This window comes from Aquarana catesbeiana, linkage group LG02 (genome assembly GCF_042186555.1).
Source record: "Aquarana catesbeiana isolate 2022-GZ linkage group LG02, ASM4218655v1, whole genome shotgun sequence".
Taxonomy (NCBI): Eukaryota; Metazoa; Chordata; class Amphibia; order Anura; family Ranidae; genus Aquarana; species Aquarana catesbeiana.
In genome coordinates, this window is record NC_133325.1 from 659,024,526 (window position 1) to 659,048,787 (window position 24,262).

At 45.0% G+C, this 24,262-nt stretch overlaps 1 protein-coding gene across 1 annotated transcript in view; it reads right to left on the minus strand.

Annotated features, from left to right (window-relative positions):
• FKBP6 (FKBP prolyl isomerase family member 6 (inactive)) overlaps window positions 1-24,262 on the minus strand; it is a 321,178-nt gene that overhangs the window by 146,981 nt on the left and 149,935 nt on the right. The window contains exons 2-5 of the mRNA XM_073616586.1: window positions 14,714-14,831; window positions 1,537-1,626; window positions 1,256-1,458; window positions 142-261 (exon numbers count right to left, since the gene is read on the minus strand). Coding sequence (XP_073472687.1) covers window positions 142-261; window positions 1,256-1,458; window positions 1,537-1,626; window positions 14,714-14,831 — 531 coding nt within the window. The remainder of the gene's footprint in view (window positions 1-141; window positions 262-1,255; window positions 1,459-1,536; window positions 1,627-14,713; window positions 14,832-24,262) is intronic.

A 24,262-nucleotide genomic window follows, 5' to 3' on the forward strand; every position in this document is an offset into this window, starting at 1 on the left:
GCCTTAATTCTGAGATAGACAAAAGGTTGTAATCGCTTATAATTTTCATCAATCGAATAAGTGAGGTGGTATAGATCGCAAATACATAACTCAGCTTGTATAAAGGTTGTGGTGAACCTTTCCATCTGACCTAGTACTTACCCGTTTATACCTATCCTTGGCATCATGAAATCGGTTTTGTTTAAAGAGGTAATTGCCAAACTTTCTCTCGGTAGTAGCAATTTCCAAGACCTTTTCTAAAGGAAATATTGCCTGATGGTTCTGCAAAACCAAATAGTTTAGGGTAATTAAGCATTTTACATAGCAGAAGATAGATAATAAACCAACACTAAAGTAGGGGAAAAAAGCAAAATAAATGAGATTACAGCCTTAAAGTGGTTGTAAACCCACTCCACACAAAAAAAAAAAAAAAACCTGCAAGACAATAGGCTTAATGAGCTAGTATGCATAGCATATGTAATGGAAATTTGTAAGTTCTGTATATAATTGTATTGTATTTTGTATGTATTGCACACTGCCCTCACTGTGCACACAGCACTAATAATGTTTTCAGTAAAATGTTTACATTCTTTCGAGTCCTGATTAGAATTAGCCTGCCTATGTAACGCCCCTTGTTACCATAAACGTACAATTGTAATATTAATGTGATACCTACGTAATCATGTGCATAAAAACCTTCAATTGCGTCATAATAAAGCAGAACAGTTATTTGGAAAGATGCTGAGCGTATCTTTTGTGTCTGTTCCCTACTGCAGTAGTTATTAATTTGGAACCACTAATCAATATGAGGATAGGAGTTGCCTATCATCAATTTAACCAAGTCACATACTAGCTCACCTTAGATTAAAGCCCCCGCATCGGTCCCCGTACACTGGTCCGGCCAGCGACATCGCTCTCAGAGTTATTTCTAGGGGACGCTGGCCCCAGCGCTGTGATTGGTCAGAGCCGCAATGACGTCACTCCCTCGCATGTGCACGGGAGCCGCCAGCGACGGCACGTCATCTGAAGCAATGGCACGAATGAGCCGTTGCTTCAGTGCGCATGTGCCAATGACGTCGGCACATGTTGATACAGGGGATATCTCCTAAACCGAGCAGGTTTAGGAGATATCCAGGGTAGCTACAGGTAAGCCTTATTATACGTTTACCTGTAGTAAAAAGTGGATTGTAAGGGTTTACAACAATTAATTTTCTGTACAATGACAGTGACATTTGCAGTTTGAAACAACTTCATTTTTCACACATTAGTCACTTACCGGGGACAGAACAAAGAAAGAGTCTGAATCTGCTGTATCTAGGAAGTCAATTATCTCTACTTCAAACAAGACGGTAGCGGAGGGAGGGATAAGTGGAGGGCAACCTAATGCACCATAGGCATATGCTGGCGAGTAAAGGAACCGCGATACCTCTCCTTTTTGCATTGTCAGTACACCAACCACCATACCTGGAAGTGTGAAATCTGCAAGAAAAAGCTCACTGAAATACATTTGATACGGCAAATGTGTTGCTAGCATATGGAAATATAAAATGGCTTTACCTTCTCCAAGTTTCATCAGCCGTGGGTTACGTCGAAACCAGTTTGTGTCAAAGGGTTTATCAGAATGTTCCAAGTATCCTGAGTACTTTGCTGCAGGGAATTAAAAATAAATCAATATGCGCATCACACAACAAATGATTATATAACAAAGAAATAAAAGGCAGTTTATGTCCCATTTTGTAGAAGAGGAATTGGAACTCCAAAGCAGGCTGGAAATAGTCTAGCAATGACTGCAAAGGGATCTCGATACTTTACAGCCACTCACATCACTTCAACATTAACCACGTGCCAACCAACATACACACACACACCACACTATCTCACAAAAGTGACTATACCCCTCACATTTTTGTAAACATTTTATTGTATCTCTTCATGTGACAACACTGAAGAAATGACACTTTGCTACAATGTAAAGTAGTGAGTGTACAGCTTGTATAACAATGTAAATTTGCTGTCCCCTCAAAATAACTCACACAGCCAATAATGTCTAAACCACTGACAACAAAATTAGTACACCCCTAAGTGAAAATGTACAAATTGGGCCCAATTAGCCATTTTCCCTCCCCGGTGTCATGTGACTTTTAGTGTTACAAGGTCTCAGGAGCGAATGGAGAACAGGTGTGTTAGATTTGGTGTTATCGCTCTCACTCTCTCATACTGGTCACTGGAAGTTCAACATGAGACCTCATGGCAAAGAACTCTGAGGATCTGAAAAAAAACAAAATTGTTGCTCTACACAAAGATGGCCTAGGGCTAGGCTATAAGAAGATTGTCAAGACCCTGAAACTGAGCTGCAGCACAGTACCTAAGACCCTACAGTGATTTAACAGGTCAGGTACCACTCAGAACAGGCCTCGCCATGGTCGACCAAAGGAGTTGAGTGCACATGCTCAGCATAATATCCAGAGGTTGTCTTTGGGAAATAGACGTATGAGTGCTCCAAGCATTGCTGCAGAGGTTGAAGGGGTGGATTGGGGGGGGGGGGGGGTTAGCCTGTCAGTGCTCAGACCATATGCCGCACACTGCATCAAATTGGTCTGCATGGCTGTCATCCTAGAAGGAAGCCTCTTTTAAAGATGATGCACAAGAAAGTCTGCAATCAGTTTGCTGAAGACAAGCAGACTAAAGACATGGATTAATGGAACCATGTTCTGTGGTCTGGTGAGACCAGAATAAACTTATTTGGATCAGATGGTTTCAAGCGTGTGTGGTGGCAACCAGGTGAGGAGTCAGGGTGGATAAAAATCAATGATTTAAAATAAAAAAAAAAATAAAAAAAAACTTTCCAGTCTTTCAGGACAGCCACGACCATGGCTCCTCACTTCTCAGGAAACACTGCCTTATACTGCAATATTTAATCCTCACGTCCCGTCGGCCCCTCAGTTCTTCAAGAGTACCTCTGGCCAGCTGCGGAGACACAAGAATATGTCATACTAACCTTTATCTTACCTGAGAGTTCTCATGCGATGAGCTCTTCAGGAATAGCCAACAATTTGGGTGGGTACCGGTGCTGTCCTGAAAGACTCCTGGAAAAGGATGTTATCAGTAAATGTAACTCAGTTTTTTCCTGTTCGTCCTTCAGGACAGCCACCATAGAGAGGGTAAGCGAGCACCTTAGCTTAGGGTGGGAATAGTGCCTGCAGCACTTTACTCCCAAAGGCCTGATCTTTGGCCGACAGCAGGTCCAACCTGTAGTGCTTCACGAACGTGGCAAAGCTAGACCACGTTGCAGCTCTACAGATCTGCTCAGGAGAAGCACCAGCCCACTCCACTTGAGAAGTCACCATTGCTCTGGTGGAAAGTGCATTAATACCTTCCAGGGGCTCCAACCCCAAATAAATTTGAATAATAGCTAACCTCAACCATCTGGCTATTGTATGTCTACAGGCTCTGGACCCTTTTCTAGCCCCTGAAAATAACAAAAAAGGAATCAGATTTTCTAAACTGTTTTGTACCAAGTACTGAAGGACGCACCTTCTAACGTGCAATTTATGAAAAATATGTTCCTGTTCCCTCATAGGACTCGAACAGAAGGTAGGCAAAATAATTTCCTGGCCTCTATGAAACAGAGGCCACCTTTGGCAAAAAGGCTGGATCCGTTTTCAAAATCACACGGTCCGGAAAAACCTGAAAAAAAGGGTGCCCTAATAGAGAAGGCTTTGTGTTCACTAACCCTCCTTGCAGTGCTGATCGCCATCAAAAACACCATCTTGAGGGTGACCAATTTTAATGCACAGGACCCCAGCGGCCCAAATGGTTCCCCCGTGAGGGCCTGTAATACTAAGGAGAGATCCCACAAGGGGGGATTCTGACTGGCCTTTGTCTGCCTAATGCCACGTACACACGAGCGGAATTTCCACCGGAAAAACCATCCAAGCTTGGCTTGCAAACATGCGGTCACACAAAAGTTCGCTGAACTTACGACTGTCAAGAACGCGGTGACGTACAACACTACGACAAGCCGAGAAAATGAAGTTCAATGCGTCCGAGCATGCATCAAATTGTTTCCGAGCATGCGTAGGAATTTTGTGCGTCGGAATTTCCGATCGGAACTTTTTCCGACCGAAAAAATGAGAACATGCTCTCAATCTTTTGCTGGCTGGAATTCCGCCAGCAAAAGTCTGAGCATACACACAGTCGCAATTTCCAACCAAAAGCGCTCATTGGTCTTTTGCTGCCCGAATTTCCAATTGTGTGTACGCAGCATAAGGCTTTAAAAAAACCTGGCTATCCATGGATCTGTTGCTAGAGGCTTTTCCAGGAATACGCGCAAGGCAGATACCTGTCCTTTCAAAGGGCTGAGGGCTAACCCTTTGTCCGCTCCTGACTGCAGAAACGCCTACTGAGCTGCGTATGTCGAAGGAGCTTTCTGTGCATCAGATATTGAAGCGTCTCTACACCTTTAGGCGAGATAGCCTGCATCTGCTTTTTTCTGCAACTTAGGAGAGTCGCCACTAAACGATCCGAGAAATCCTTGCCCCTCAGAAATTCCTCCTCAGTAGCCACGCTGCAAGATTTCACCGCTCGACCTGGGGACAACAGATCGGCCCTTGAGAAAGAACATCCTCCTGGATAGGCAGAATTCAGGGAGGTTTCACAGCCAGACCCTTCAAGATGGAGAACCACGGCCTCCTGGGCCAGCGTGGTGCGATTAGAATGAGAGTTGTGCTTTCCGACAAACTTTCTCAGTACTGCTGGAATCAGTACAGGAGGGGAGGAGGCATAACACCTGGAGAACCGCCAGCTTTGAGCCAGTGCATCGACCCCGACTGCCCCGTCCCATCTGTTCAGGGAAAAGAAGAGGCACACCTTCTCCCTCAAAGCGAAGAGATCGACACATGGCACCCCCCACTTTCGAGTTATCATCTTGAAGAGGTCCTGGTTCAAAACCCAGTCTCCCTTCCTCAGCATTTTCCTGCTGAGAAAGTCTGCTACCCGGTTCTGTTCCCTCTTCAAATGTACCGCCAAGAGGGATAGAACGTTTGCTTCAGCCCACCTGAGGATGGTTTCCGCTAGGACCCACAGGGATCTGCTCCTGGTACCCCCTTGCCTGTTGATATAGGCCACCGCTTAGGAGTTGTCCGAGCGGACCCTTGAGTTCTCTCTTAAAGGCTCTGAGTGCCAAGGCTATTGCCCTCGGCTCCCTCCAGTTCGAGGACTTTTTTGCGTCCTCTCTCACCCAAATACCTTGTACCATCCGGGAATCTAGGTGCGCTCCCCAACCTGTGCCGCTCGCATCGGTCAGGACCATCCCGAAGACCGGTAAGAGCCACTCCAGGCCCTGTGACAGATTGGCCACCTTTCTCCAACACCAAACGGACCTCTTGACCTGACTCCGCACCAATATCAGGGAGTCCAGTGACCCCTAACTAAGGTCCCAAACCCTCAGGATGAACAGTTGCAAAAGGGCGAAAATGCAGCCCTACCCACTGTACTGCCAGGAGCGTGGATGTCAGTAAGCCCAAAGCTGACATTGCTTTTCTTACTGAGACCTGACAGCTGCCCTGGAGCAACAACATCGCCCTGTCCACCTTCTGGACCTTCTTTAAGGGAAGGAAGACCTTCTACTTTGTTAAATCTTACGCATAGACCAGGAAGGTGACCTTTCGGGACGGAACCAAGCTGGATTTTTCCAGGTTCAAGAGCCACCCCAAGTTTTCTAGGATGCCTCTTGCTACCCGTAGATCCTGGGACAACTGCTCCGGGGAAGAGGCAAAAGGAAGTAGATCGTCCAAGTATGCGACTACCGAGATGCCTCTGAGCCGCAGAAAAGCCAGGACCTCCACCACGACTTTAGTGTAGATGCCGGGGGGGGGGGGGGGGGCAGAGGATAGACCAAAGGGGAGGGCCCTGAACTGTAGATGGAACGTTCGCTCTCTGGTTTTTACCGCCAACCTGAGGAACTTCTGGTAGCCCCTCTGCGACGGGAACGTGCAGATAAGCGTCCTTCAAGTCTATCGGAACCTCCTGTAGGTAACAGACATTCAGAGGCTTAAGGTTCAGGATAAGCCTGAACTTTCCCGAAGGTTTGCGGACCACAAAGCTGTGGGAATAGAAGCCTCTGCTGGTCTCTCCTGTTGGGACTCGCACCACCACCTCCTGTTCCTCTAACTCCTGTAGGGAGGAAAGAGCTGATGATTTTTTCTGTGCATTTTGGCAGCTCAATGACAAGAAGTCTGTGCGGAGGAGGTTTTGAAAATTCCAGCCGGTATTCCCCATGCCCCTTGCCCTTCTGTCCCCAAGCCTTCTTCTGCCATTCAGCTTTTGGGGCTTCAAACTTCCTCTGAGGGCGAGACTTTTTTAATCTTCTCTGCAAATTTCCGTCAGATCCAAAATGGCCTCCAAACCTGGTCCAAACAAAAGGTTCCCTGTGAGTGGAATCCCGCAGAGTTTGACCTTGGACGCGCTGTCTCCCTGCCACGTCTTAAGCCATAAGGCCTGAGTTGGTCAGGGCTGCGGATCTTGCGGACATGCGCACCGATTCAGCCGAAGTGTCCGCAATGTACGCCACCCCTTTAAGTAGCATGGGGAAGGAAGTCAAAATAGTTTCTTTTGGTGTCCCTGTTTCATTGTGCGCCTTAATCTGTGTAGGCCAATATTCCATGTTGCGGGCCACCACTGTGACTGCCATGGCAGGCTTAAGGTTTCCCTGCGACGAGTCCCAGGACTTCAAGAGTGTCCATCCTTCTGTCCATGGGGACTGAAAGTGCCCCCATGTCCTCGAAGGCCAGGTCAGTATGCCTGGAAACCTGTGAAACGGCTGCGTCTAGTCTAGATTTATTCCAGACTACAGGCTCTTCTTCTGCAAAGGGAAACCTTTGTTTCAAAGCCCTCTTGATGGCATTGACCAAGACGTCGTGGACCGGGAACACCCTCTTTTTCTGTTCCCCCAGACCCATATACATCTGGTCATGGAGTGACAACGCCTTCTTTTCTTCGTGTTCCCAAAGTGGTATGGATAGCTCCTAAGAGATCTTCCACTTCATCAAGGGAAAGCTTATAACGAGACGAGTCTTGTGGAATCCCCATCCACCCCCTCTCCTCCTGACTCCCCCTGGGAGTCTGAAGCGGCACTGTCTGGCTCCTCCTCAATTTCCTCTCTGGAGCCCCCTGGTCTCTCTCCACTAACGGAGGGAGTTTCCGCAGGGCTAGGTGTAACACTGTTGCGCTGGTGGAGGATTGCCCTGGGGCTGCGACAACTGGAAACTAGAAAAAAAGCACCTTAAAAGACTGAAAGGTGCTAGAAAGCTCCTTGACGGATGCCGCCGGGTACATACCCTGTTCTGCCGCCTGCTCCCTCACTAACCCCTCAATGCATTCCTTACAGAGCGCCTTGGTCCAGAATTCCCCCAAGGTGACTCTGCATGAGGGACAGATCTTCTTAGAACCGTGGGGCGACTTGTTTTTGTCTGTGGCTTTCTGAAACACAGAAAGAGAGCAACCATAAATGCCTAAGCCCACCAGCGCAACCACAGAGGACAACAGGGAGTGCCCCCACCAACGTCCCAGACGCACTCCCCTTCACCCCATGACCACCAGGGAGGGGAAACACCCATGGAGCTATCGGGAATAGGTAAGGGAACACCACTCCAGGGTTCCTCTTACCTTGGAATGGCTGGGGCTGTTATCTCCAGGAGCAGCTCGTGATGCCTCCACCATCTCCCGCTGAGGATAGATGGTCAATCGTGTCCCCGACAGTTGTCTGCACAGCAAATAGGGCCGCACCAGCCGAGCGCTCGGCCCGCTTTTGTACCCCGCGACCGGAACACGAGGGTATGGCGGAAGTGCCCGTCCTCACCGGAACCGACGTCGCCTGTGATCCGGCCTGGCTTCTAGAGCTCCACACACTGGCAACAAGCAGGGGAGAGAGAGAGAGAGAGAGAGAGAGAGAGAGAGAGAGAGAGAGAGAGAGAGAGAGAGAGAGAGAGAGAGAGAACGAGAACACATCTCCCCCTTCTCAGGAAACACTCGGCCTCAGCCTCTCCGGCTGTTCAGCCCTGGCTCCTTAGCGGTGTCTCCCCGCCGGAGGAAACACAAGAACTGAGGGGTCGGCGGGACGGTGAGGCTTAAATCTTGCAGTATAAGGTGGTGTTTTCTGTGAAGGGAGGAGCCAAGGTCTCTCTATGGTGGCTGTCCTGAAAGACGAACAGGGAAAAAATTTGATTTAAAATTTTTTTTTTTTATCAAAATTTATGTTGATAAAATGCTTTTGGAGTAAAAATCTAAAGATAGTTTTCTATTTAAGATACAGAGATACAGTGGGGATGGAAAGTATTCAGACCCCCTTACATTTTTCACTCTTTGTTATATTGCAGCCATTTGCTAAAATCATTTAAGTTCATTTTTTTCCTCATTAATGTACACACAGCACCCCATATTGACAGAAAAACATAGAATTGTTGAGATTTTTGCAGATTTATTAAAAAAAGAAAAACTGAAATATCACATGGTCCTAAGTATTCAGACCCTTCGCTGTAACGCTCATATTTAACTCAGGTGCTATACATTTCTTCTGATCATCCTTGAGATGGTTTTACACCTTCATTTGAGTTCAGCTGTGTTTGATTATACTGATTGGACTTGATTAGGAAAGCCACACACCTGTCTATATAAGACCTTACAGCTCACAGTGCATGTCAGAGCAAATGAGAATCATGAGGTCAAAGGAACTGCCTGAAGAGCTCAGAGACAGAATTGTGGCAAGGCACAGATCTGGCCAAGGTTACAAAAAAATGTATGCTGCACTTAAGGTTCCTAAGAGCACAGTGGCCTCCATAATCCTTAAATGGAAGACGTTTGGGATGACCAGAACCCTTCCTAGAGCTGGCCATCTGGCCAAACTGAGCTATCCGGGGAGAAGAGCCTTGGTGAGAGAGGTAAAGAAGAACGCAAGGATCACTGTGGCTAAGCTCCAGAAATGCAGTCGGCAGATGGGAGAAAGTTGTAGAAAGTCAACCATCACTGCAGCCCTCCACCAGTCGGGGCTTTATGGCAGAGTGGCCCGATGGAAGCACATGAAAGCCCGCATGGAGTTTGCTAAAAAAAACACTTGAAGAACTCCAAGATGGTGAGAAATAAGATTCTCTGGTCTGATGAGACCAAGATAGAACTTTTCGGCCTTAATTCTAAGCGGTATGTGTGGAGAAAACCAGGCACTGCTCATCACCTGTCCAATACAGTCCCAACAGTGAAGCATGCTGGTGGCAGCATCATGCTGTGGGGGTGTTTTTCAGCTGCAGGGACAGGACGACTGGTTGCAATTGTGGGAAAGATCAATGTGGCCAAGTACATGGATATCCTGGACGAAAACTTTCTCCAGAGTGCTCAGGACCTGACTGGGCTGAAGGTTTACCTTCCAACAAGACAATGACCCTAAGCAGTCAGCTAAAATAATGAAGTAGTGGCTTCACAACAACTCCGTGACTGTTCTTGAATGGCCCAGCTAGAGCCCTGACTTAAATCCAATTGAGCATCTCTGGAGAGACCTAAAAATGGCTGTCCACCAACGTTTACCATCCAACCTGACAGAACTGGAGAGGATCTTCAAAGAGGAATGCCAGAGGATCCCCAAAACCAGGTGTAAAAAACTTGTTGAATCCTTCCCAAAAAGACTCATGGCTGTATTAGATCAAAAGGGTGCTTCTACTAAATACTGAGCAAAGGGTCTGAATACTTAGGACCATGTGATATTTTAGTTTTTCTTTTTTAATAAATCTGCAAAAAGGTCAACAATTCTGTATTTTTCTGTCAATATGGGGTGCTGTGTGAATGAAAAATTTAAGGGGGGTCTGAATACTTTCCGTCCCCACTGTACATTAACATTTAGTTTATTCAGCATGAAATGGAGCTTAGTTATGTAGCATGAGGCTGTACATTCTGCAATATTTACATTTTTGGTAAACTCATTTAATTAATTCAAGCCTTGCAAGCTGAGACATGCACTGCATTGATGCAGTCACACAATTTCACAGTAATCATGATATAAAACAGAGTTCAGGAATATTCCTTTCTCCCATTGTTTTGCAAAACCATGCACACTACAAACTGTACAATTGAATCTATAAACCAAAAAACCGCGCTAAAATATGTTAAACAAATATGAGAGTGTAAAGTCCAATACAAAAATGAGTCCAAAATTAAGTGACGTAGAAACTCCTCAATGTGATAATGTTGAAAAAGATGATAATTCAATTAAAATATATCTATGTGGTGAAATGCTTACCAGAACGTAAGCCAAAATCAGACAGGTGGCTTAAACCCAGCCCGGGCCTTTAGAGAGCGATTCCAATATGACAAGGTCAGTCGCACTCGCGTAGCATATTCAGGTCCGCATGGGGTTACCCAGATATCAGAGATAAGTGGGCATACAACTACCACCAAAATGAAGAGCAAGAAAAATCGCACCAAGTGCACAAACATATGAAGCAGCTTACCAGATGGCAAACTGATGTACGCAAACTTCACCCAGTTAGAGGCTTGACATCCTATCGTGACAGAAGATATATCTTGTGTGAACCTTTTAGGGTCCCTGCTTGTACAATTGAATCGGTTCTGATATTGCTGTTTTACTAACCTTACAGCTTATTATTCTAAATAGGAAACCTTCATTTTGTTTGCAAATATTAAAGATTATAGCTACCAGCAAGAATAAGTCCTTACATTTAAAGAGCACCTGTCATTTCAGATCCATCATGGCAGCGCCCGTTAGTGGGCATCCACTCACCTGCTGCCACCATGTCCCTCATCTTGTTGTGTCACCACCGCATCACCAGCCATCCCATTAAAGTGAATGGGACCGTCGGTGAATCAACAGCAGGTCCGAGGAGGAGCGGCTGTGGGACAGAGATGATAGTTGCTCTTTAAAAATTCATGATTTAAATCAAGCCTTTTTACTAGTGATTTAATTTGTGATTTAAATCAAATGCACCCTGTGAGGAGTACAAATACAAGTGTGTCTTGCCTATAGTCAAGCATGGTGGTGGGAGTGTCATGGTCTGGGGCTGCATGAGTGCTACTGGCACTGGGGAGCTACAGTTCAAGGGAATCATAACTGCCAACATGTACGGTGACATACTGAAGCAAAGCATGATCCCCTCCCTTCAGAGACAGGGCTGTAGGGCAGTATTCCAACAGGATAACGACCCCACACACACATCCAAGACGACCACAGTCCTGGAAAATAATGGTGGCCACACAAATTATTGACACTTTGGGCCCATATTAGACATTTTCATTTGGGGGGGGGGGGGGTACTCACTTTTGTTGCCAGTGGTTTAGACATTCATGGCTGCGAGTTGAGTTATTTTGTGGGACAGCAAATTGACACTGATATACAAGCTGTACACTCACTACTCTACATTGTAGCAGTGTCATTTCTTCAGTGCTATCACATGAAATTATATAATAAAATATTTACAAAAATGTGAGGGGTGTACTCACTATAATATATATATATATATATATACACATACATACATACACACTGGGGACGGTAAGTATTCAGACCCCCTTAAATTTTTCACTCTTTGTTATATTGCCATTTGCTAAGATCATTTAAGTTCATTTTTTTTCTTCATTAAATGTACACACAGCACCCAATATTGACAGAAAAACACAGAATTGTTGACATTTTTCAGATTTATTAAAAAAGAAAAACTGAAATATCACATGGTCCTAAGTATTCAGACCCTTTGCTCAGTATTTAGTAGAAGCACACTTTTAATTGATTTATTTATTTCAGGTACTTATATAGCGCCATCAATTTACACAGCACTTTACATATACATTGTACATTCACATCACCCTTTTGATCTAATACAGCCATGAGTCTTTTTGGGAAAGATGCAACAAGTTTTTCACACCTGGATTTGGGGATCCTCTGCCATTCCTCCGTGCAGATCCTCTCCAGTTCTGTCAGGTTGGATGGTAAACGTTGGTGGACAGCCATTTTTAGGTCTCTCCAGAGATGCTCAATTGGATTTAAGTCAGGGCTCTGGCTGGGCCATTCAAGAACAGTCACGGAGTTGTTGTGAAGCCACTCCTTCGTTATTTTAGCTGTGTGTTTAGGGTCATTGTCTTATTGGAAGGTAAACCTTCTGCCCAGTCTGAGGTCCTGAGCACTCTGGAGAAGGTTTTCGTCCAAGATATCCCTGTACTTGGCCGCATTCATCTTTCCCTCGATTGCAACCAATCGTCCTGTCCCTGCAGCTGAAAAACACCCCCACAGTATGATGCTGCCACCACCATGCTTCACTGTTGGGACTGTATTGGACAGGTGATGAGCAGTGCCTGGTTTTCTCCACACATACCACTTAGAATTAGGGCCAAAAAGTTCTATTTTGGTCTCATCAGACCAGAGAATCTTATTTCTCACCATCTTGGAGTCCTTCAGGTGTTTTTTTAGCAAACTCCATGTGGCTTTCATGTGTCTTGCACTGAGGAGAGGCTTCCATTGGGCCACTCTTCCATAAAGCCCCGACTAGTGGAGGGCTGCAGTGATGGTTAACTTTCTACATTTTTCTCCCATCTCCCGACTGCATCTCTGGAGCTCAGCCACAGTGATCTTCTTTACCTCTCTCACCAAGGCTCTTCTCCCCTGATAGCTCAGTTTGGCCGCAGGGCGAGCTCTAGGAAGGGTTCTGGTCATTCCATTTAAGGATTATGGAGGCCACTGTGCTCTTAGGAACCTTAAGTGCAGCAGAAATTTTTTTGTAACCTTGGCCAGATCTGTGCCTTGCCACAATTCTGTCTCTGAGCTCTTCAGGCAGTTCCTTTGACCTCATGAGTCTCATTTGCTCTGACATGCACTGTGAGCTGTAAGGTCTTATATAGACAGGTGTGTGGCTTTCCTAATCAAGTGCAATCAGTATAATCAAACACAGCTGGACTCAAATGAAGGTGTAGAACCATCTCAAGGATGATCAGAAGAAATGGACAGCACCTGAGTTAAATATATGAGTGTCACAGCAAAGGGTCTGAATACTTAGGACCATGTGATATTTTAGTTTTTCTTTTTTAATAAATCTGCAAAAATTTCAACAATTCTGTGTTTTTCTGTCAATATGGGGTGCTGTGTGTACATTAATGAGAAAAAAATGAACTTGATGAAAATGATTTTGGCAAATGGCTGCAATATAACAAAGAGTGAAAAATGTAAGGGGGTCTGGATACTTTCCGTCCCCACTGTGAGAATATACACACACACATATACATACACACACATACATATATTAACACACATAAACATACACATGTTATTCAGGAAGGGGCAATATCAGGATCATGGCTGATTTTGATATTCTTTAGTGCAGGTGATGCCCTTTCTTGCAAAAGTGATCTGAGGGACTAAAATTTGCATTCAATAAACTGCTGCGCAAATATTGTGACAAAAAAAATTCAACTACCACCAGTTTATTCTCCATGGCCTGCGTTTTCAGAAAATATATCCTGTATGGGGCTTCTTAGTAATTTTCTAGCAAGGCTACTGGAGAAAAAACAAGCCTGCAGCTATAAGCATGTTTTGCCCCTTTGACTGCCATGACGTTTAGGACCAACATGTTAAAAGGGCACTTCCAGGTAACAAGTGTAAGTATTCACACAATTTGCACAAATTGCTGAGCCTAATTCCTTACAGAATAGGGACCCTACACATGATTATTAGGACAGCATAAAAGCTGGCAATAGATGGGTCAATTTTTTTTTGTTCAATCAGAGAGTTGTGGATGTGGCAACCCTCCCTTCTGTGTCATTGTATTCTGACAGCGGGGAGACTTTTCGATCATCAAAATACACAGATCAGTGCTGCAAGCTATGGCGAGCAAGAAAATACCGACAGGGTGGCTGTACAGATGTGCATTGGCAGATCCACTTCTGTTCAACCACAGTGACCACACATGGATAGAAATTCGACCAGTCCCTGCTGCACCAGACAAATTTCAATCCGCATATGGCAAGGATTAGACATGTGCTTTCTGAGGCCTTGCCATTTACCTTCCTCTTTCTCTCCACTGCATGCATCGCTAAATAAATTTAAACAACTATGAGAATCTTCTTTGTAATGGCCTTTTTTCTATTTATACTAAGGATTTTAGTGTTAGGCTGGCCATACACAGATCAAAATTTGTCCGGTTCATCAGAGACATGTCGATATCGATCCATGTATGGGTGGGGAGGTTGATTGGTAGATCAACGTCTGTACACTCACTCTGTCAAGATTTTACCCGTTCTATCAGCACAGCAGGCTATATAGTCTGCAACACTTATCTGTGTATGTATTCTAGCGGCAGGGAAGCCTTCCTGCTGTCAGAATGCAATAGCTCAGTGGGAAGGATTCCCCCATCCACATCAATTGTATGGATGGGGAGTTAAGTTTTGTTTTTTTTCAACCTGCAGTTTAACGGGAAAAGAAAAAAAAAAACTCCTCTATGGGCTGCCCAAGAGGCAGTAATGGTGGTTTCTAGGATCACAAGATTTTAAATCAAGGGGACTACAGAGAAAACAGGCAGTACAGCAATATCTGGATGAATGCTGCCTGTATGCATTTTACATCTGATAGATATTTAAGAACAGTTGTGTGAGCTTCCAAGCAGTATACATGTAACTCAAGTCCCTCATTGCAGACCAAAAGCCAATTTGTGCTACAGTTCCCCCCACCCCATATTTTTGCTTCACATACCAATTATTGTTGAATCAGGAGGAACAGTCTCCCCATATCCAGCTCTGATGACTTCTTTTAAAACACCTCTGTCGCCTGACACATCTTGCATGTTCAGAGCCAACTTTTCAAAAACAGACTAAGACAAAATATAAGGCGTCAATTAGGTTCATTTAATAGGGTTCACAGAGCAACTAATCAATGCACAGCAAAAAAAAAAAAAAAAAAAAGTTATATAGAATATATATATATATATATATATATATATATATATATATATATATATATATATATATATATATATATATATATATATATATACTGAAGTTCTACGAAACGACTTGGGGATGAACTTGGGTTCAGTCCAAACATAGAAGGAAGCCATTATAGTGCTGTCCCAATCAGCCAGGAAATACCCCTTCCCACAGCTCCATGTACACAAAGGAGCAGGGATGCTTGTGTGATCGTTGACCTAATATCTGCCAGACAGCCATGTTAGATCAATGATCTCACAAGCATCCCCCATCCCTTTGTGTACATGGAGCTGAGGGGTGGGGAATTCCCTGGCTGCAGCTGATTAAGCCCCCTTATTACAGCTTCTGTGTTGAGAACAAACTCAAGCTCATTTCTACTAATGACATGAAATACCCAGTTCTCTTGATATGAATAAGCTAAAATGAAACGCATAACAATCTGTCAGAAAATGACATCTAAAACCACTTGCCGACCAGCCGCCGCAGTTTAACTGCGGCAGAATGGCACGGCTGGGCGAAACGAGCGATCAATGGTGACACACCGAGAACCGGGATCTGTGTGTGTAAACACAGTTTCCGGTTATCTGAGGGCAGAAGAGACCGATCGTCTGTTCATACAAAGTATGAACAGCGATCTGTCATCTCCCCTAGACAGTCCCCTCCCCCCTTCAGTTAGAACACAGAGAGGGGGAACACAATGAACCCCTTGATCGTCCCTAGTGTTAACCCCTTCCCTGCCAGTGACATTTTTACAGTAATCAGTGCATTTTTATAGTACTGATCGCTGTATAAATGTCAATGGTCCCAAAAATGTGTCAAAAGTGTCCAATGTGTCCGCCATAATGTTGCAGTCCCGATAAAAAATATAATCGCAGATCGCTGCCATTACTAGTAAAAAAAATAATAATTAAAATGCCATAAAACTATCCCCTATTTTGTAGATGCTATAACTTGCGCAAACCAATCAATACACGCTTAGTGCAATTTTTTTTTTTTTACCAAAAATATGTAGAAGAATACATATCGGCCTAAACTGAGGAAGCTTTTGAGGGGGGGGGGGGGGGGATATTTATTATAGCAAAAAAGTAAAATACTTTTTTTTTTAAATTGTGGCTCTTTTTATGTTTATAGCACAAAAAATAAAAAATGCAGAGGTGATCAAATACCACCAAAAGAAGATCTATTTGTGGGAAAAAAAGGACGCCAATTTTGTTTGGGTGCAACATCACACGACCGCGCAATTGTCAGTTAAAGTGACGCAGTGCCGAATCGCAAAAAGTGCTCTGGTCAGGAAGGGGGTAAAATCTGAAGTGGTTAAACCGCAGGTCCTGGCAGAGTGAATTAACATAACTTTATGCCCATATAACACTTTGGCTAGAAAAAGTTAACCTCACACAGGTGAAAAGGGAGCATGCAACTTTGCCTAAAGTGTACTTCTAAGCAAGCTCGTTTCAGATAGAAAGCTCAGGTTTCTTATTGCTGTCTGTGCCCCCATTGGGGAGATTTACCCTTGGTGACTGGTGTAAGAAAGTAAAAAAGGAAATCCAAAATTTTTGAGTTGTCCCCGGAACAAGAGTTAATGGGAAATCTTCCAAAGTAGGCACTTGTTCCAGGGACAATGATTTAAGACGGGTATTACCCATTACTCTATCCATACACTAGAAGCCCAGTGTTTACTGTAATTATGCACTGTATACTGACTGACACTATTTACTGGAGAGTGCAACTCTAACCCTGGGGGGGGGTACTCGCTTGTACCCACTTTTGGGTATGGATTTGGGTCCCCATGCCATAAAAAAAAAAAAAAAAAGGCATGGGGGTTCCCCTTAAAATCCATACCAGACCAGATATGGGTCTGGTATGGATTTGGCGGGGGGGGGGGGGGATGGGGCACACCATTTTTTTTGTTTTAATTTTGGTGTGGGGTTCCCCTTAAAATAAATGGCAAACCCAAAAGGGATGGCTTTCTGGCCCACTCCTGAACAACCCACTGGTTGTTAAGGACACCAGCTGTCCCGCTCCTTAACCACTTGCCGACCGCCTCACGGTAGATATACTGCGGCAGAATGGCGCGGGCAGGCAAAGTAACATATGGGTACGTTACTTGCCTCCTGCGGATGGACCCCACCCCCCCACCCCCCCGGTGCCCGAGGCGGTCGGCATCTTTCCCCGAGCGATCAGAGGTGAGGGGGAGGCCATCCATTCGCGGCCACCCCCTCGCAATCGCTCCCAGCCAATGACATTCCTCCTCTGCCTCTGAAATGTAAACAGCGGCAGAGGAAGTGATGTCATCTCTCCTCGAGTCAGTCTTTTCCGTTCCGGCGCCGAGGAGAGAAGACATCAATTAAGTGCACCAAACACCACACTAACAGCAGAACACTCTATGCACAAATTTCACCCCCCAATCACCCCCCTGCACCCCCTGTCACAGTGACACCAATAGCAGTTTTTTTTTTTCTGATTATTGCATTGGTGTCAGTTTGTTACAGTTATAAGTGGTAGGGCAGTTAGGGTTAGCCCCCTTTAGGTCTAGGATACCCCCCTAACCCCCCCTAATAAAGGTTAACCCCTTGATCACCCCCCGTCGCCAGTGTCACTAAGCGATCGTTTTTGTGATCGCTGTATTAGTGTCACAGGTGACGCTACTTAGGGAGGTAAGTATATGGGTTCGCCGTCAGCTTTTTATAGCATCAGGGACCCCCATATACTACCTAATAAAGGTTTTAACACCCTGATTGCCCCTAGTTAACCCTTTCACCAGTGATCACCATATAAGTGTTACGAGTGACGCTGGTTAGTTAATTTTTTATAGTTTCAGGGCACCCACGGTTTATTACCTAATAAAAGTTTAACCCCCTGATCGCCTGGCGGTGATATAAGTTAAGTTTTAGGGTCAGATAGGGTCTAAGTCGCATCAGGCAGCGTCAGGTTAGTGCCAGTACCACTAACACCCACGCACGCAGCATACACCTCCCTTAGTGGTATAGTATCTGAACAGATCAATATCTGATCAGATCTATACTAGCGTCCCCAGCAGTATAGGGTTCCCAGATACCTGCTAGCACCTGCGTTTTGCCTCTCGGCCCAGCCCACCCAAGTGCAGTATCAATCGATCACTGTCACTGATCACTTACAAAACACTAAACACACATAACTGCAGCGTTCGCAGAGTCAGGCCTGATCCCTGCGATCGCTAACAGTTTTTTTGGTAGCGTTTTGATACAGTCGCTAACAGTCAGGAGCTTTTTTACCTGTGAGTTTCACTAGTGTACCACTAAATTTAGAGCTCAAAATGGCAAATCGAAGGTACACTAGTGAAGAGGCCTACACGTTTCTGAGCATGACAGATAGTGAAGAGGAATTTAATTATAACATCTCTTGGGGTGTCTTGCTTAATATGGGGGGGCTTCCTTATTCTATGGACCCTATCGATCCTCAACACCTCATCTTCCTGCCTGTCCAGTAGGGGATTGAAAATTTTCCTCATCTTCTCTCCCAGGTCCTCGTTCTGCTGTTCCGGGATTGATCTAATGCGTAAATTTTGTCTACGGCTCTGGTTCTCCTGTTCCTCGAGTCTAAACGCCAGCACGCGATTTTCGCTCTGCACCTTCTTGACTTGTTCTTTTAAAACTGCTATATCCTTAGCTTGGTTGCTGAAGGCCTCTTCCGCCTCTTCAACCCGACGGAGAAGATGCCCCATATCAGAGCGGACATTTAAGATCTCCTCTTTTATAATGCTCTCTAGTTTCCTTTCCAGTTTAGCGAACATTTCACTCATATCTGTTTTACTTGGTACTTGGGCCATAATTCTCTGCTCTTCAGCTGCAGTATAAGCAGATGTCGCCACCAGGTCCAGCTCCTCGTGAGGCCTGTCCCCCTGTCCCCCCTTTTGTTTCTGTTGATCCTTTTTCTTAGTGCCTGGATGTTTCACCTCCATTCCTGGGCTCTTTACGCCTGCTTCTTTTAGATATTTTTGAATAGAGCTAGTGTTTAGACTCTCTCTTTGGTTATTGGGTTCCACTAGTCTCGATGACCGGCCTTTCATGTTTTCCTCTCTTTCCCGGTTTTCTCTTTTTGTAGTTTAACGGAATACAGACTCACTATGCCACCTCTCTTTACTTTTCAGTTTAATAAGCCGTACCCCCCTTCAAACCGGGGGGGGTTAATAGTGTCCCTGAGGTTTAAATAAGGTCACTGAAGTGAATGTCCTTTTTTGTTTCCCCCTCCAGACACAGCATCGATGGAGAGAGTTGCTGGTGACAGCGCTGCTTATCAAAACCAGCTCCAGCCTGTGAGGGGTGCCCAGGGCTGAGAAACTTAGCCCTTGCTATCAAGGTGCTGACTGTGTCTGAACAGTTACTTACTGCAGGGGGGCAAAGAGGGCCAATGTTATCGTTGCCAGCAGGAGGGTCCAAATCTAATTGGAAAACCTGAGGGGAGGGGAGAGACCAGAGCCACCCCGTGCTTCAATCCCTTTTGAACTGTCCTTCGGGGTAATTCGTGCCCCCTAAACAAATGTTATTTCCAGACCCCCTCTAATAACCACTAAATACTCCAGCAATGGACAGGTCTGAATCGAGACCGGGAGTCGAAATTTTTGGATGGTAACATTGACGGTGAGAAACTGAGAGGCGTCTCCTACCTGTTTATCACATCCCGGCCATTGAACATAGAAGAGGGTCCGCTGCTTCTCCCTAGTCAGGTCTCTTAGGGAGATTGTCCTGTCGGCGGTTCACTGTTCCGGACGGAGCACGTCAGAGAGGATGTGACTGGGGACAGCCTTCACCGGGTCCGCAGCGGGTCCGTGACATATGATCGCTCCGGGATCGCTGCTACAAGGAGAAGTGGTAGGGGGGAGCAGGGCAGGTGGGTAGCCGGGCTCTCGGACCTAGACCGGCCGCTCGTGGTCTCTCACCCCACGAGGCATCACCTCGGCTTGTCGGCGTCCCGTCTCACAGCTTCCTGGAGCCGGCGCAAGGCTCCTCCCCCGTGCTGACGTCAGCCGCACATCACGTCAGCCCCGACCAGTTTTGTGTATTTAAAGCCTGGTTTTGGGACTCGGACTTTTGAGATAGTGAAGAGGAAGTCATTCATCTGTCAGATTTAGGCTCAGAATACGATCCTGTAGAGGACAGCGGTTCCATGACAGATAGCTCTGACGACGGAGTTGTGGTCCCTGCCAAGGTCAGGCGTACCAGACCCCGATCTCCTTCTGCTGTTGAGGTGCAAGAATTGCAGGTCCCTCGTATGAAGCAGAGCAGTACTAGCGCCGCTATTCCTTCTGGTGAACTGGCAAGCACCAGCGGCCTAGTACACCCTGGTCATACATCCAGCACTGCAGTAACACTTGGTGACATGGCGAGTCCCATAAGTGCAGTTCAAGCTGGTGAGGTGGCAAGCACAAGTAGTGTCCCGCTGCCACCAAGAAGACGACGAACACAGGCCCGTCGTGCCCTTCCTGCTGCATTCGCCAATCCTAATTGAGAACCCACCACTTCTGCAGCACCCGTACTTCCCCCATTCACTGGCCAACCCGGCATTCAGGTGGAAACAGTTGATTTTACGTCACTTGATTTTTATTCGCTGTTTTTCACTGAAGATCTCTATAGATCTATTGTGGACCAAAGCAATTTGTATGCTGGTCAACACATCGCCACTATTCCCCAGTCCTCCCTTGCCAAAGATTTGAAACCAATTACGGTTTCCGAATTTAAGATCCTTCTGGGCCTTTCCCTCAACATGGGCATAACTAAAAAGAGTGAGTTGCGGTCACATTGGTCCACTGACCCAATTCACCATATGCCCTTGTTCTTGGCCTCCATGACCAGGGCACGATACGAGCAGATTTTGCGGTTCATGCACTTCAAACAACAATGAACTCTGTCGTCCTCATGGAGACCATGGATACGATCAGCTCTACAAAATTCGGCCCCTCGTAAACCACTTCAACCAACGTTTTGCAGACTTGTTTACTCCCCATCAAGTTGTCTGCATTGATGAGTCCCTGATTAAGTTTTCTGGCCGCTTGTCATTCAAACAGTACCTTCCCAGTAAGCGTGCCAGATACGGGGTCAAGATGTATAAGCTCTGTGACAGGGCCACAGGCTATACATGTAATTTTATGGTTTACGAGGGCAAAGATAGTCACGTAGAGCCGACAAACTGCCCTGACTACATAGGAAGCGCTGGCAAGATTGTGGGACTTGGTGTCACCCCTATTCGGAAAGGGGTACCACTTGTACGTGGACAATTATTACACGAGCGTGCCACTTTTTAGTCACCTTTTTGATCATCAGATTGGAGCATGTGGCACCGTGCGACCTAATCGCCGGGGCTTTCCCCAGCGGCTTGTAGATTCCAGTCTTAGGCTGGGGGAGAGAGCCTGCTTCAAGTGTAATAACTTGCTCGCTATGAAAGGGAGGGATAATAAGAATGTTTTCGTTTTTACCTCCCTTCATGCAGACACGATGGTCCAAATTCCTACGGCGACTGGTGTTGTGGAGAAACCCCTCTGGGTCCACGAATATAACTAAAATATGGGAGGGGTGGCTTTGCTGAATGCTTATGTGCTATACAGAGCTTCAGGACGGACTGGATCCTTCCTTAAATTCAAGGAAGAGATCGTCAGAGCCCTTCTGTTTCCAGACGGTGCTCCACCTCACATTCCCTAACCAAATGCAGTAACCCGGCTGCATGAGAGGCATTTACCATATGTCCTCCCGAGTACCCCTACCCAACGAACCCCCCAAAGAAGATGTGTCTGCAGCAAGCTCGGATATAGTCGTGACACTTGCTATTATTGTCCCTCCTGTCCTGACAATCCTGGTCTTTGCATTGGTGAATGTTTTGAACACTACCATTCACTAGTTGAGTATTAGCGTAGGGTACAGCACTGCACAGACTAGGACACACTTTCACAGGGTCTCCCAAGATGCCATCACATTTTGAGAGACCCGAACCTGGTACCAGTTACAAAAGTTATAGTTACAAAAAAAAGTGTAAAAAAATATATATAAATATATATATATATATAAAATAAAAAAAACAAAAATTGTTGTTGTTTTATTGTTCTCTCTCTATTGTTCTGCTCTTTTTTACTGTATTCTATTCTGCTATATTTTATTGTTATTATGTTTTACCATGTTTGCTTTTCAGATATGCAATTTTTTTATACTTTACTGTGTTTTATTGTTAACCTTTTTTTGTTTTCAGGTACGCAATTCAGCTGCAGCGCAGATTTATTTATCTTGACAGCAACAGCGTTTGCTCCCACGATACATAAAGCCGTGACTCCAGCACTGTCGGAGGTGATTTCACCACCACAGTTACATACTTCAGCATATATGCCAAAGTATGGGGGCAGCAGAGGGCGGAGGAGCGATTTGCTCCTACCTTATGCGGGAGGATGCCCACCATGCTTCGGCATATATATATATTTTAGGCACAGGTTGCGATAAATGTTTTATTTTTTACTATTTTTTTTTTTGTATTTGCTTTGCAGGTATGGTAAGTCTTACTGTTATACTGTAATGTTACTTTGTTTTATTGTTAACCATCATTTGCTTAGCAGGTACGCCATTCAGTTGCAGCGCGGATTTATTTATCTTGACAGCAACAGCGTTTGCTCCCACGATACATAAAGCCGTGACTCCAGCACTGTCTGAGGGGATTTCACCACCACAGTTAAAAAAAAAAGAGCATATATGCCAAAGCATGGGGGCAGCAGGGGCGGAGGAGCGATTTGCTCCTACCTTTTGGGGCGGGTGCCCCCATGCTTCGGCATATATAAACGGTGCATGTATGCCCATCATTAGAAGTGGGTGGATGAAGGGAGGTATTCTAAATGGTGGGCATACCCATCGATCAATCTCTTTTTCATTCAGCCCACAGGCTGCATGAAAAAAAAGTTTACAAATATATGCCCAACAAGGACCAGCAACGTACTGGTATGTTGCTGGACTCTGAGTGGTTATACCAGAATGATGCCTGCAGGTTTAGGTATCATTCTTTTCAGCCAGTGGTCGGCTTTCATGTAAAAGCAATCCTAGCGGCTAATTAGCCTCTAGACTGCTTTTACAAGCAGTGGGAAGGAATGCCCCCACCGTCTTCCATGTTTTTCTCTGGCTCTCCTGTCCCAACAGGGAACATGAGAATGCAGCCGGTGATTCAGCCAGCTGACCATAGAGCTGATCAGAGACCAGAATGGCTCCAAACATCTCTATGGCCTAAGAAACCGGAAGCTACGAGCATTTCATGACTTAGATTTCCCCGGATGTAAACAGTGCCATTGGGAAATTGGGAAAGCATTTTATCACACCGATCTTGGTGTGGTCAGATGCTTTGAGGGCAGAGGAGAAATCTAGGGTCTAATAGACCCCAATTTTTTCAAAAAAAAAAAAAAAAAGTACCTGTCACTACCTATTGCTATCATAGGGGATATTTAAATTTCCTGAGATAACAATAAAAATGATTTAAAAAAAAAAAAATATATATGAAAGGAACAGTTTAAAAATAAGATAAAAAACCAAAAAAATAATAATAAAAAAAAAAAAAAAACGCACCCCTGTCCCCCCCTGCTCTCGCGCAAAGGCGAACGCAAGCGTTGGTCTGGCGTCAAATGTAAACAGCAATTGTACCATGCATGTGAGGTATCACCGCGAAGGTCAGATCCAGGGCAGTAATTTTAGCAGTAGACCTCCTCTGTAAATCTAAAGTGGTAACCTGAAAGACTTTTAAAAATGTATTTAGTTTGTCACCACTGCACGTTTGTGCGCAATTTTAAAGCATGGCATGTTTGGTATCCATGTACTCGGCCTAAGATCATCTTTTTTATTTCATCAAACATTTGGGCAATATAGTGTGTTTTAGTGCATTAAAATTTAAAAAAGTGTGTTTTTTCCCAAAAAAATGCGTTTGAAAAATCACTGCGCAAATACTGTGTGAAAAAAAAAATGAAACACCCACCATTTTAATCTGTATGGCATTTGCTTTAAAAAAATATATAATGTTTGGGGGTTCAAAGTGATTTTCTTGCAAAAAAAAATTTTTTTCATGAAAACAAAAAGTGTCAGAAAGGGCTTTGTCTTCAAGTGGTTAGAAGAGTGGGTGATGTGTGACATAAACTTCTAAATGTTGTGCATAAAATGCCAGGACAGTTCAACCCCGCCCCCCCAAATGACCCCATTTTGGAAAGTAGACACCCCAAGCTATTTGCTGAGAGGCATGTCGAGTCCATGGAATATTTTATATTGTGACACAAGTTGCGGGAAAAAGACAAATTTTTTTTTTTTTTTTGCACAAAGTTGTCACTAAATGA